Source organism: Primulina eburnea, chromosome 13 (assembly GCF_022965805.1).
Source record: "Primulina eburnea isolate SZY01 chromosome 13, ASM2296580v1, whole genome shotgun sequence".
In the NCBI taxonomy this organism is placed as follows: domain Eukaryota; kingdom Viridiplantae; phylum Streptophyta; class Magnoliopsida; order Lamiales; family Gesneriaceae; genus Primulina; species Primulina eburnea.
This window is the reverse complement of record NC_133113.1, coordinates 26,969,358-26,982,360: the sequence shown is the minus strand read 5'-3', so window position 1 is coordinate 26,982,360 and position 13,003 is coordinate 26,969,358. Positions and strand designations below refer to the sequence as shown.

Here is a 13,003-nt window from a genome sequence, read left to right as displayed (position 1 = left end):
AAAAAATTTGAAATTAACATATAATTATATTAATTAGATGGAAAAAAATGAAGATTCTTACACATGTATTTAGCTAATTTTTCTGAAATTTATTTGGAGATATCTTGAATAGAAAAAAAAAGTAAAAATTTGTGTGAGATGGTCTTATGGATCGTATTTTGTGAGATAGTTCTCTTATTTGGATCATCCATGAAAAATATTACTTTTTATGCTAAGAATATTACTTTTTATTGTAAAAATCGGTAGGGTTGACCTAAGATATTAAATTTAATTATTAGAATAAAATTATAAATTTTAATGACAATATTTTATTTTGTAGCACCGAACGTTTGCAGCTTTACCAAAAGTTATAACTGGTGGTAATGATGCAACTCAATCTTTTAAACCGCACAGCAGCTCAAGGACCACGGTTCGATAGCTCTACTAAACAGGGACAATTATTGCCCCCAACATATTTGTCTCTAAATATATAATTTAATTTTTAATGAGTATTTAAATTTATAATTTATATTCATTAAATTCGTTTATGTTTGATAAAATTTAAAATAAGTTCACGAGTTATGAATATATTTATTAAATAATATTCGAGTTCAACTTGATTATAAAGGAAGCAAACATAAACGTTCAAAAAATTCAGCTCGTCCAGCTCGATTGCATTCTGGCCTGGCCAGTCAAGAAAAAGATGGGCTCATTTATGGTGTTAGCCCTTTTATAACTGGCCCAATTTATTCATGTATAAATGGATTCTAACCCAATGGAAAACATGCGATAATTGCTCTCGATCGATCTTCTCCCGTAGGCCGTAGTTTATCCTCAAATGCTTCATCTTCGGCACTCTCCGCTCCTTCTCACATATTCTTCCGTATACAAGCAGGAAATATTGATAATCCCATATGGGTTCAGGGTTTTCGAAGTCAAGGAGTTGAAGATGAAAAGAAGAAATGGCGGTTTTCGTGCTGTGGAGAAAGATTCGGAGTTCGAGTTCGACCCGGATAAGGCCCGGGAAGCTTTGAGAAAGCTTGATGAACAGCTGCTCTCTCTCTCCCAGAAACAGGTTGACCCACCAAAGATTAGAGGTATTCTTCAGTATTTATTGAATTGATCATTACTCGATTGGACTTCCTGTTAATTTATTTGAAATTGACACACTTTGATTGAGCTTTTCATCATCCTAATGGATTAGTTGGAGCAAGGCTCAAACATTCATAAAATGGAATGTAATGAATAACGATGTGGGAGTGTTCTCACTTCTCATATATCAATTCATTTTGATTAGAAGTGGGACAATCGAATTTTATCGCAGATTCACCTGTACCTCAGTGTCCATGAGTTTTTTGCGTAGTTGACGAGAATATTTAACTTGTGTAGAACTTCAATGGCCACAAGCTTTTTGCGGATTGAAAGCTGAAATTATCTCGATCTTTTACTTTGATACTTCAATGGCCATCTCGAAAGCTGAAATTATCTTGGTTTTTTACTTTTATGTATTGTTCGTCAAAGGCTTGTACCATATGCAATTGATGATTTGCATACATATGTTGTAACGTAGTTAGATGATCGTATGCACGAGCGATGTGTAGGCAATGTGAATGCATTAAATGAATGTTGGGAGTGGGCAGAAAAAACGTGGGCGGCATCTATTGAACAAAAGGAAATTTCGATGCAATTTATCGGACGCGTTTTTAACGCGTGTTCACACGGTCCAGGGGCTCTATAAATAGAGCTCCCTCCTTCATTCTGAAATTATCCCTTCTTCGAGTTTTCTCTCATCTTATAAGCATTTGAGTGCTTAGTTCTATAATATTTGTGAGGTGTTTTGTTCTCCTGTATTAAGAGAGTGTGTGTTCTCTTTGGAAACACAGTGAGTGAGTTGTACATCACAAAATATTATAGTGGAAATTCTTTTCATCTTGCCCGTGGTTTTTACCCTAATAATTTTTAGGGGTTTTCCACGTAAATCTCGGTGTCCAGTTTATTCTTTATTTTCGGGTTTTATTATCTCAAATTCCGCACGTGGGACCAACAAGTGGTATCAGAGCCTTGGTTTAAAATTTCTTAAAATTCTGAGTATGCTCTGTGGTTGCAGCCTAGACTGATCTTCCACATCAGAAAAGATTTTTTGAGATTTTTTATTTAAGGCGGGATTATTTTGTCCGGTCTACTAAAATTGTCGTAGACATAATGGCGGGAAGGTACGAGATAGCAAAGTTCAATGGAAGCAAATTTATGCTGTGGAAAATAAAGATACAAGCATTTTTAAGAAATGAAAATTGCTTGGCGGCTATTGGAGATAGACCGGTGGAGATTACGGATGAAGGAAATGTGGCCAGTACTTCAGGCAGTGGTGAAATATTATTCAGCGAAGCAACAACAGTTGCAGAAGGCAGACACAAATTTTGTGACACATGGATTATGGATTCAGGAGCGACGTGGCACATGACGTCTCGGAGAGAATGGTTTGATCATTATGAACCAATCTCAGGAGGATCTGTATTCATGGGAAATGATCATGCCTTGGAAATCGCTGGGGTCGGTACTATCAAAATTAAAATGTTTGATGGCACCATTCGCACCATACAGGAGGTACGACATGTGAAAGGACTGACGAAAAATCTTTTGTCCTTGGGGCAATTGGATGACATCGGGTGCAAAACTCGTATCGAGAATGGGATCATGAAAATTGTGAAAGGCGCGCTTGTGGTTATGAAGGCGGAAAAGGTTGCTGCAAATCTGTATGTACTTTTGGGAGAAACACACAAAGAGGCAGAATTAGCTGTTGCATCAATTGGTTCAGGAGAAGAATTAACAGTGTTATGGCATAGAAAGCTCGGGCATATGTCAGAACGGGGTTTGAAAATTCTCTCAGAACGGAAGCTACTGCCGGGACTTACAAAAGTATCACTACCCTTTTGTGAGCACTGTGTTACCAGTAAACAACACAGATTAAAGTTTGGCACTTCTACTGCCAGGAGCAAAAGTATATTGGAGCTGATTCATTCGGATGTTTGGCAAGCACCGGTTGTATCCCTAGGAGGAGCGAGATACTTTGTCTCGTTCATTGATGATTTCTCTAGGAGATGTTGGGTGTATCCAATCAAGAAGAAATCAGATGTTTTCCAGGTCTTTAAAGATTTCAAAGCGCGGGTTGAACTTGATTCAGAAAATAAAATCAAGTGTCTGAGGACTGACAATGGAGGAGAATATACCAGTGACGAGTTTGATGCATTTTGTCAACATGAGGGCATCAAGAGACAGTTCACGACGGCTTACACATCCCAACAGAATGGAGTGGCAGAGCGGATGAACAGGACCTTGTTGGACAGAACAAGAGCTATGTTGAGGACTGCGGGTCTAGAAAAGTCATTTTGGGCAGAAGCAGTCAAAACCGCTTGTTATATTATCAATCGTTCTCCTTCAGTGGCGATTGATCTGAAGACTCCGATGGAGATGTGGACCGGGAAGCCGACAGATTATTCTCATTTGCATACATTTGGAAGTCCGGTGTACGTTCTGTACAATGAGCAAGAAAGATCAAAGTTGGATTCGAAATCCAGAAAATGTATCTTCTTGGGTTATGCTGATGGAGTAAAGGGGTTTCGCTTGTGGGATCCTACTGTTCACAAGCTTGTCATCAGCAGGGATGTTATCTTCGAGGAAGATAAAGTAAAGAGAGACAAAGGCACACAGAATTCAGAAACTACTATTTTTCAGGTAGAAAATAAGACAGACGAAGGTCAGGTTTCTTGTGAAGCAGTACCAGAGCACGAAGAACAAGTACAAGTTGAGTCTGAGGTTTCCAATGTGAGGCAGTCAACTCGAGACAGAAGACCACCAGGTTGGCTTTCAGATTATGTCACTGAAAGCAACATTGCATATTGTCTATTATCAGAGGATGGTGAGCCATCGAGTTTCCACGAGGCTACTCAAAGCTCGGATGTATCTTTGTGGATGATAGCAATGCAAGAAGAGTTGGAGGCATTAGACAGGAATAAAACTTGGGATCTTGTTACACTACCACGAGGGAGGAAAGCTATCGGCAACAGATGGGTCTATAAGATCAAGCGAGATGGCAATAACCAAGTGGAGCGGTATCGTGCTAGATTGGTGGTAAAAGGGTATGCTCAGAAAGAAGGCATTGACTTCAATGAGATATTTTCTCCTGTGGTTCGGCTTACAACAGTCAGAGTAGTGTTGGCATTGTGTGCGGTGTTTGACCTACATCTAGAACAGCTAGATGTAAAAACGGCGTTTCTTCATGGAGATCTTGAAGAAGAAATCTATATGCTCCAGCCAGAAGGTTTTGCGGAAAAAGGCAAAGAGAACTTGGTTTGCAGGTTGAACAAATCTCTGTACGGTCTCAAACAGGCGCCGAGATGTTGGTACAAGAGATTTGATTCCTATATCATGAGCCTTGGATACAACAGACTGAGTGCAGACCCTTGTATGTATTTCAAGAGGTCTGGTGATGATTACATCATTTTGCTGTTGTATGTGGACGACATGTTGGTAGCAGGCCCCAACAAAGATCAGGTTCAAGGATTGAAGGCACAGTTGGCTAGGGAATTTGATATGAAGGACTTGAGACCAGCAAACAAGATTCTAGGGATGCAAGTTCACCGAGACAGAAGTAACAGAAAGATTTGGCTTTCCCAGAAAAATTATTTGAAGAAAGTCTTGCAACGCTTCAACATGCAAGATAGTAAGCCAATCTCGACCCCTCTTCCTGTTAACTTCAAGTTATCCTCCGAAATGTGTCCTAGCAGTGAAGCAGAGAGGATGGAGATGTCTCGAGTACCGTATGCATCAGCAGTGGGAAGTTTGATGTTCGCCATGATATGTACAAGACCGGACATTGCTCAAGCAGTGGGAGTAGTTAGTCGGTATATGGCGAATCCTGGACGAGAGCATTGGAGCACTGTTAAGAGGATCCTTCGATACATTAAGGGTACCTCGAATGCTGCATTATGTTATGGAGGATCAGATTTTACACTCAGGGGCTATGTCGATTCAGATTATGCAGGTGATCCTGATAAGAGGAAATCTACTACTGGTTATGTGTTTACGCTTGCAGGAGGAGCAGTAAGCTGGGTTTCAAAACTGCAGACAGTTGTGGCGTTATCTACAACAGAGGCAGAATACATGGCAGCTACTCAAGCTTGCAAGGAGACAATATGGATTAAAAGGTTATTGGAGGAGATCGGGCACAAACAAGAGAATGTTCATTTGTTTTGTGACAGTCAGAGTGCCTTGCACATCGCAAGGAATCCAGCCTTTCATTCCAGGACGAAACACATTGGAGTACAATTTCATTTTGTGCGGGAAGTAGTAGAAGAAGGAAGCGTGGATATGCAGAAGATCCATAGGAAAGAAAACATAGCTGATTATCTGACCAAGCCAGTAAACACTGATAAGTTTGAGTGGTGTAGATCTTCCAGTGGTCTAACGGAAACGTAAGCAGCAAGGGAATGACAAGATTGAAAGGATGTGTGGAGATGTGTTTGATTCTCAATCAAATCTCCAAGTGGGAGAAATGTAGGCAATGTGAATGCATTAAATGAATGTTGGGAGTGGGCAGAAAAAACGTGGGCGGCATCTATTGAACAAAAGGAAATTTCGATGCAATTTATCGGACGCGTTTTTAACGCGTGTTCACACGGTCCAGGGGCTCTATAAATAGAGCTCCCTCCTTCATTCTGAAATTATCCCTTCTTCGAGTTTTCTCTCATCTTATAAGCATTTGAGTGCTTAGTTCTATAATATTTGTGAGGTGTTTTGTTCTCCTGTATTAAGAGAGTGTGTGTTCTCTTTGGAAACACAGTGAGTGAGTTGTACATCACAAAATATTATAGTGGAAATTCTTTTCATCTTGCCCGTGGTTTTTACCCTAATAATTTTTAGGGGTTTTCCACGTAAATCTCGGTGTCCAGTTTATTCTTTATTTTCGGGTTTTATTATCTCAAATTCCGCACGTGGGACCAACACGATGGAGCTGGATTTTGGCTATTTCCACTTATTTTTTGGTACATTTTGGAGAATATGACGCACACATATGCTTCATTGTGTTCAGCTGAGCTGCTACTGTGATCTTTGCCTCGTTCTACCTGCATTCGAAGTTGATATCTCAGTGACATAACTTATCCGATGCGAATCTGATGCATTTTGCTTTGTATTATCTCAGCCATGGACCTTAAACAAGCAACTTCCCGGGTAACTGAAGAACCACCCGAAATATCAGGATCCATTTTGGCTTCTGCAGCTACCGTTCTGTTTGTTTTCAGCATATTTTACAATGTTCTATTCCTTACAGTCATAAAACCATCCATAGATGGAGAGAAGTCGGTTTTCGCCCCTAGTAATACAGAAGCCGATCAAGAAACAGTTGTGCAGCAAATGTACTCGAGCCCGGAAGCCCCCGTCGTCCGGTGAAAATGTACGTTTGAATGGTTAATCGAGATGTATATTTTCACTCTGGTATGAATATCAGTCATCTCGTTGTGATTTTCTTGTGGTTGTGTGTTGTCTGAATGTAGTTGAACTACTTTAAAAATATATCAGACAAGATGATACATAGCTCAATTCTGGAAGTTTCATCAAATAAATAAACTGTGTGCAAGTATTTTCTCACACGTAGTCACAAAATAACAATCAATTCAGACAAATCCCTACCACGGTCTACGTCACACCTATTTTCTCTATTTCTTGTGGGGTAATTTTTGAAACACAACCAGCCACAAAAAACATCTAGTGTCGGCTCGAATATATTTCGGATAAAAAAATAATTCAAAAGATTTAAAAGAGGATTTTTATGTTATAGTTTGTTGTGTAAAAGCTACTCTGTAAGCTAACTCAGAAAGAGATGATTGTCAATGATTATGTTTCAAACTGTAATTCTGTCAATCGATGTAGGATATATAACAAGTTTTAAAAGATTGATGTTGTATCGTCATAATCAATAGTGGGTCTCATGTGAAATCGTCTCACGAATCATAATATGTGAGACGAGTCAATCTTACCCATATTCACAATAAAAAAGTAATAGTCTTAGCATAAAAAGTAAAACTTTTTCATGGGTGATTCAAATAAGAGATTCGTCTCATAAATACGACTCGTGAGATCGTTTCACACAAGATTTTGCCCATAATCAATTATAGTTTTTCAAAAAAATCGGCAAACATTCAATCGCTAAGTATTTAATAAAAACTATAAATTTCTTTCTCTACGGAATCAATTTGAGGTTACTGGGCGTTGAACCAATCGATTTAGAAAATCTAAATTTGACTTCTCTTGTGTGATCGATAACATTTCGGAGTGGAGGGCTATATGTACACGTGGAGCTTGCTTCTAGAAGTGTTCGACAAATCAAAATTTGAGACGGATAGGGAAAACATAACTTCTTCATTCATTAAAAACCCGTGATGTGTTATAGGCTATATAAATTCAAGAAAAAGAAATATCATCATTTTATAACATGAAAAAATTAAAATAATATACTACATGGCGTCACACGTAGTTTTCTATGATATCGAGGTATTAATTGATGGGGCCTATTTTTTTTTTAAAAAATAAAATAAAATTGGTGATATTTCTAAGAAAATATGAAATTGGTGATATTTCCTAATAAAATATGAAATGGCATTGGGTGACAAAATAGTTGGTAGGATAAATGAATGACTAAGAAAGATTCCTAATCCACTCACTTTTTTCCAACCCCATTTAATCCATTCCTAAACTACAATTTTTGTTACCACATGGTTTAGAAAAACATAATTTCGGGGAGGAAACAAGATTATTCGGATTTATATTCGTGGGATTAGTTGATTCGGTCTATATTTACAATAAAAATAATATTTTGAGAATAAAAAATAAGACCTGCTTCAAAAAATTAACGGTGAAATACTTAGAAAAAATAATCAAAGTTTGAATAATTAAAAGTAGAGTATGCACCCCTTCCCTTTTCTAAAATTTTAATAATTTGCATATTGTTTAATTCAGATTCCAATTTAATTTATTTTTTAATTTATTTTAAAGTCAAATTGGAGTGGGTTGAAAATACAAATTTACAAGGAAGAAATATGAAAATAGAGAGAGAAGTCTTTGCTAAAGAATTATTAGGACTCTCTCTCTCTCTCTCTCTCTCTCTCTCTCTCTCCCTTCACATGGCGGATTCACACATTCGCCGATTCATTCATTTCAAATCTCAGGTTTTTATTCCTCATTTCTTTTTCATGATCAAGAGTCCGAAGAATAGCTAGCTGTACATTCCAGGTGGGGGTTTTATTCTTATATCCTTGCATCTCTATTCTTTTTATGCTTTATTGTTTTGTGACATGGCCTCTGGCTTCCCTTTGATTCTTGATAGTTTAGTTCTTTCCGGGTTTGTATACATGTGAGGGAAATTATGTTTCGTTTTTTTTTCTTCTATGGTCAGATGAAATGATTCATGAATTGTTTTGGAGATTTCCTTCACGTGATACATATTTATTTACCGTTGAAGATAGTTTTTCCCCCCCAATTATCTCATTTCCATTTTCTGGGAATATTGTCAATCCGAGTACAGCGTGTTACGAAGCTTGGTAGTGGTATATTTTTATTGGTTTTCCTGTTATTTAGGCAGCTGAAATGTTGGACCGAGTTTTTCTTGACATGATTTTTTGGTGTACTTTGATAAATTCTCAGGGGTTATATTTTTATTCTAAGCATAAGATTAGATTGTTCTTAAATCATGGGAAATTGCTGTACGACTCCTGGTTTTTCTGAGAAGAAGAAAAAGAAGAATAGACCGAACCCTTTTTCAATTGATTATGGTGGAAATCATGGCTCTGGGGTTATGGACAAGCTTGTTGTGTTGAAAGATCCAACTGGACGCAATATTAGTGAAAGATTTGATCTTGGACGGGAGCTCGGAAGAGGTGAATTTGGGATCACATATTTGTGCACTGAATTGGAGACTGGTGAAAAATACGCCTGCAAGTCGATACCAAAGAAGAAGCTCAGGACATCTGTGGATATTGAGGATGTTAGAAGGGAGGTTGAGATCATGAAGCATATGCCTAAGCACCCGAATATCGTTAGCTTGAAGGACACTTATGAGGATGATACTGCTGTAAATATAGTCATGGAACTATGTGAAGGTGGTGAATTGTTTGACAGGATTGTGGCGAGGGGACACTATTCAGAGAGAGCAGCTGCAGCTGTGATGAAGACCATCGTGGAAGTTGTTCAGGTTAAATTGCAATGAAAGTGATTTCAGTTCAATTGGAATGACTTGAAGTTATATTCATTTGTCTTCATATGATGTGTCTATGGAAGTTTATGTTCCGTGATTTTTTTTTTGTTTTTCATGAATTATTTTGTACTCTTGTCGCTTGCATGAGAACTAATTCGTACCACATGAAACTTAAGCTTTAAAACCTTGCAACTCAGGACATAATGTCCTATTTTGTGTTATATTTTTTTCTTTAGAGTGAGTTCTGGAGCATGCTATTCTTTCAGACTTGTTATTGGATCTGGTTGGTGCACAGTAACATTTTTCTACCATGGCTTTTCTTTATTTGGGGCGCCGCATTTGAGTTTCTTCGTTTTGTTCATCCTTTATATTTTTGCAAATGACGATCATATGTTTCTTAGTTTATTTATTTTGATTTATTTTTGTCTTTTTAGTTTCTACCAATTACATGGGTATGATTTCTTACTTATTTCCTAGTTTGTTGCTTCTTGATTATACCTAGATGTGCCACCAGCATGGAGTGATGCATCGTGATCTCAAACCAGAAAATTTTCTTTTTGCTAATAAGAAGGAAACAGCTCCCTTAAAAGCTATTGACTTTGGGTTGTCTGTTTTCTTCAAACATGGTACGGAAACATCATCATCTAAATGTGTTTTCATGTTGAGTTTTGGGCCTCTTTTCCTTGTCTGTCTGGGGCTAACATCTTCTTTCTTTCTCTTTGTCTTATTTTGTGATTCTTTAGGTGAACGGTTCAATGAGATTGTTGGAAGTCCTTACTACATGGCTCCAGAAGTTCTAAAACGCAATTATGGCCCAGAGGTTGATGTTTGGAGTGCCGGAGTTATCCTCTATATTCTACTCTGCGGCATTCCTCCTTTCTGGGCAGGTTAGTTGTGTGATTTGATCTGCTACTGTTTCCAAGTCTTAAGATAATGTACTAAATGGTGTAGGCTACAAGGCTAAGGCGTTGTGAAATAAAGTTCAAATTAATATAGAAGTCTACTTAAGCTGTCATATAATATGCAATACCATAAACATTAGATGTTGGTGCTAGAATTTCAAGCTACAAGCCATTCACGTTCACGTGATCAGTTCAAGTGTTTTTATACAATTGAAATACAGAAATTAAATAGCTAAAGATATTAACACGTGAGTGAATATTATGCATAGAAAGCATAAAGATTCAAATTTATATGGTGATGTTAGAATTGATTTCTAGATTTAAATGCAAAGTTTTGTGCCGTCTTAATTTAACCTGGAAATTGTAAAAGACCAAAATAGAGTAAGGACACATGCGAGTGGTTTGCTCATGGTTTATTTGTCCAAGGTGTCGAATTTATTCATCCAAAAGCAGACTTCCAAAGTCAATATTGGCTGGTACATCCACTAGTCGTATTGGCTGGTCATTTGTAATTTTTTAAGTTATTTTCTGAGAAGGCATATTATGATTGTGCAGAAACTGAGCAAGGAGTAGCACAAGCAATTATTAGATCTGTAGTTGATTTTAAAAGGGATCCTTGGCCAAAGGTATCTGATAATGCAAAAGATCTCGTCAAAAAAATGCTTGATCCAGACCCCAGCCGGCGTTATACAGCTCAGCAAGTTCTCGGTGATTCTTTTTTAACTGTATTAGACACTTGAAGTTTTGTGCTTATAATGAATGGGGAGACCAAGTAGAAGTACATTTTCACAGATTTTACTTATTTGAATGCAGAGCATCCTTGGTTACAAAATGCAAAGAAGGCACCAAATGTATCACTGGGTGAGACAGTGAAATCAAGGCTCAAACAATTTTCTATGATGAATAAGCTCAAGAAAAAGGCTCTAAAGGTACATCACACTCGACTATATGCCTCAGCATGATAATTCAATCCCCTCCAAAAGGAGAACATATTTTAAATAAAGACTTCTTTGTTGATTTCCTGGGGTTGTCTTGCACATGCAGGTTGTGGCAGAGCACTTGTCGGTGGAGGAAGTGGCTGGACTTAAGGAAGCATTTGAGATGATGGACTCAGGGAAGAAGGGTAAAATTCACCTTGAAGAACTTAGAGTTGGTTTGCACAAGCTTGGTCATCAGATCCCCGATGATGATCTTCAGATTCTAATGGAATCTGTAAGAATTATATTTCATGATACCCGTTTTAGTTCTTGATTTTACTTTATGCAAGGTTTTTGTTTGAATGTTCTGTCACTTGTCCTTTTCGGCCCTTTGGGGACTATTGCACAGGCTGATGTTGATGGAGATGGAACTTTGAGCTACGGGGAGTTTGTTGCAGTATCCGTGCATCTTAGAAAGATGGCCAACGATGAGCACCTACACAGGGCTTTTTCCTTTTTTGATCGAAACAAGAGTGGATATATAGAGATTGAAGAGCTTCGAGATGCTTTGAGTGATGATGGTGATGCCAATACCGAGGAAGTTATCAGTGCTATCATGCATGATGTTGATACAGATAAGGTGCGTTTATTAAGCATATATATGCACATATGCTCCTCCTTGATGATTTTTATGCCCCATTTTTCCCCCCTTGTACCTTCCGCCCCTCACTATTGAATTAGTGGATCCTCCCGTATCTGCTTGTAGCATGTATGTATGTTATTTGTCAGAAGTCTCATAATTTTGATTTGCAGGATGGCCGTATAAGTTACGAAGAATTTGCTGCAATGATGAAGGCCGGCACTGACTGGAGAAAAGCATCGAGACAGTATTCTCGTGAGAGATTCAACAGTCTTAGCTTGAAGTTAATGAAGGATGGTTCTGTACATTTTGCTAATGAGGGTCGATAAACTGGTCAAGGCCACAGATTTTAAACAGGGCATTTGATCCTAAAAGGGCTGTTCCCTGGTATATTTATCTTTCCATTGCAGTATATGGAGTTGCTTTTTCATTCTTTACCTTTTACTTCTTTTTCCTCTCCATGAACTAGAGGACTCGTTAGAGCATCATCAGGCTGAGGCGTTTGTTTACTGTCTGTATTTAGGTCGAGTTGTTAATTCTCAAGTATCTGGAAGTTTAACCAATGTAAACACTCTGTATATATGTAAACTCTGGACTAATGTCTGCTATATCTGAAAATATTAACTTGATTCTACTTTGTCATCACCCCACAGAGACATATTCCTGATTGAGAGATTGAGAATTGAAATTTATGTTACTATTGTATCATGCAACCTGTGTCCTGCCGTCACTATTTCAAACTTAGCAAGAAATTCAAAATTTCAGCCTAAAGTGGGCGCTGAGCGAAGCATTTTACTTTTACGAGGCTAAGCACTTCAATTTATGATCTTCTGGGATTGATTTCGAGCCCCAAGTAGAGGTGGGACTTGGGAGTAAACCTTGGTGAGTAAACCTTGGTTCGTTACATATTCCATGAACTATGATGAACCCATCCCTCCGGTACTGAAATTCGAATAGAAGATTACGTTATGTAGAGACTGCGGCTATCCTCTCCCTAGAGGGGATTGGAGCGTCACCAGTTTTAAGATGTTGCGTTTGGGACAGTTGATTCACAAAGAGAGAATTTTGAAGTTTCATCCTTTTGGTTTTTTTGTTTTGGTTACTCTCCTGAGTTACAACGGCTAGGATTCTGTATATTTGGAAATTGGAACTGAATAATTGAACGAGTGCCCCTGTTTTTCAGTTCTTGATTTGAATTAATCACACTTCTCGCATCAAACTAAAACTCGAAATATGCCAAGAACACAATAAGCACAAGATTAAGTAGTTTTTGCAAGAATCATGATCGGTGAAAGATCAACAATATATATATATATAT

At 37.9% G+C, this 13,003-nt stretch overlaps 1 protein-coding gene and 1 long non-coding RNA gene across 3 annotated transcripts; both read left to right on the top strand.

The window, feature by feature from the left end:
• The first annotated feature begins 754 nt into the window (after window positions 1-754).
• On the top strand, window positions 755-6,502 carry LOC140809995 (uncharacterized). Its single transcript, XR_012113221.1, has 2 exons — window positions 755-1,076; window positions 6,179-6,502. It is a non-coding gene; the product is annotated as an uncharacterized lncRNA (long non-coding RNA).
• A 1,606-nt stretch (window positions 6,503-8,108) lies between these two features.
• Window positions 8,109-12,319, top strand: LOC140808646 (calcium-dependent protein kinase 8-like). Of its 2 annotated transcripts, none has more exons than XM_073165782.1 (9): window positions 8,109-8,265; window positions 8,677-9,223; window positions 9,729-9,852; window positions 9,970-10,113; window positions 10,684-10,836; window positions 10,942-11,057; window positions 11,173-11,340; window positions 11,455-11,685; window positions 11,859-12,319. In XM_073165782.1, the coding sequence occupies exons 2-9, from the start codon at window positions 8,723-8,725 to the stop codon at window positions 12,012-12,014; spliced, it is 1,593 nt and encodes a 530-aa protein (XP_073021883.1). In that variant the 5' UTR covers window positions 8,109-8,265; window positions 8,677-8,722; the 3' UTR covers window positions 12,015-12,319. The 2 variants fall into 2 exon arrangements, with proteins under 2 accessions (XP_073021883.1, XP_073021885.1); XM_073165784.1 differs by having other exon boundaries at window positions 8,150-8,201.
• The last annotated feature ends 684 nt before the right edge of the window (window positions 12,320-13,003 follow it).

Excerpts from the sequence above, each read along its gene's own strand:
- LOC140808646 (XM_073165782.1), top strand. The coding sequence starts at position 8,723 with ATGGGAAATTGCTGTACGACTCCTGGTTTTTCTGAGAAGAAGAAAAAG. Across the intron at positions 9,224-9,728 it reads CCATCGTGGAAGTTGTTCAG|ATGTGCCACCAGCATGGAGT; the intron begins GTTAAATTGCAA and ends GATTATACCTAG. Across the intron at positions 10,114-10,683 it reads CATTCCTCCTTTCTGGGCAG|AAACTGAGCAAGGAGTAGCA; the intron begins GTTAGTTGTGTG and ends ATGATTGTGCAG.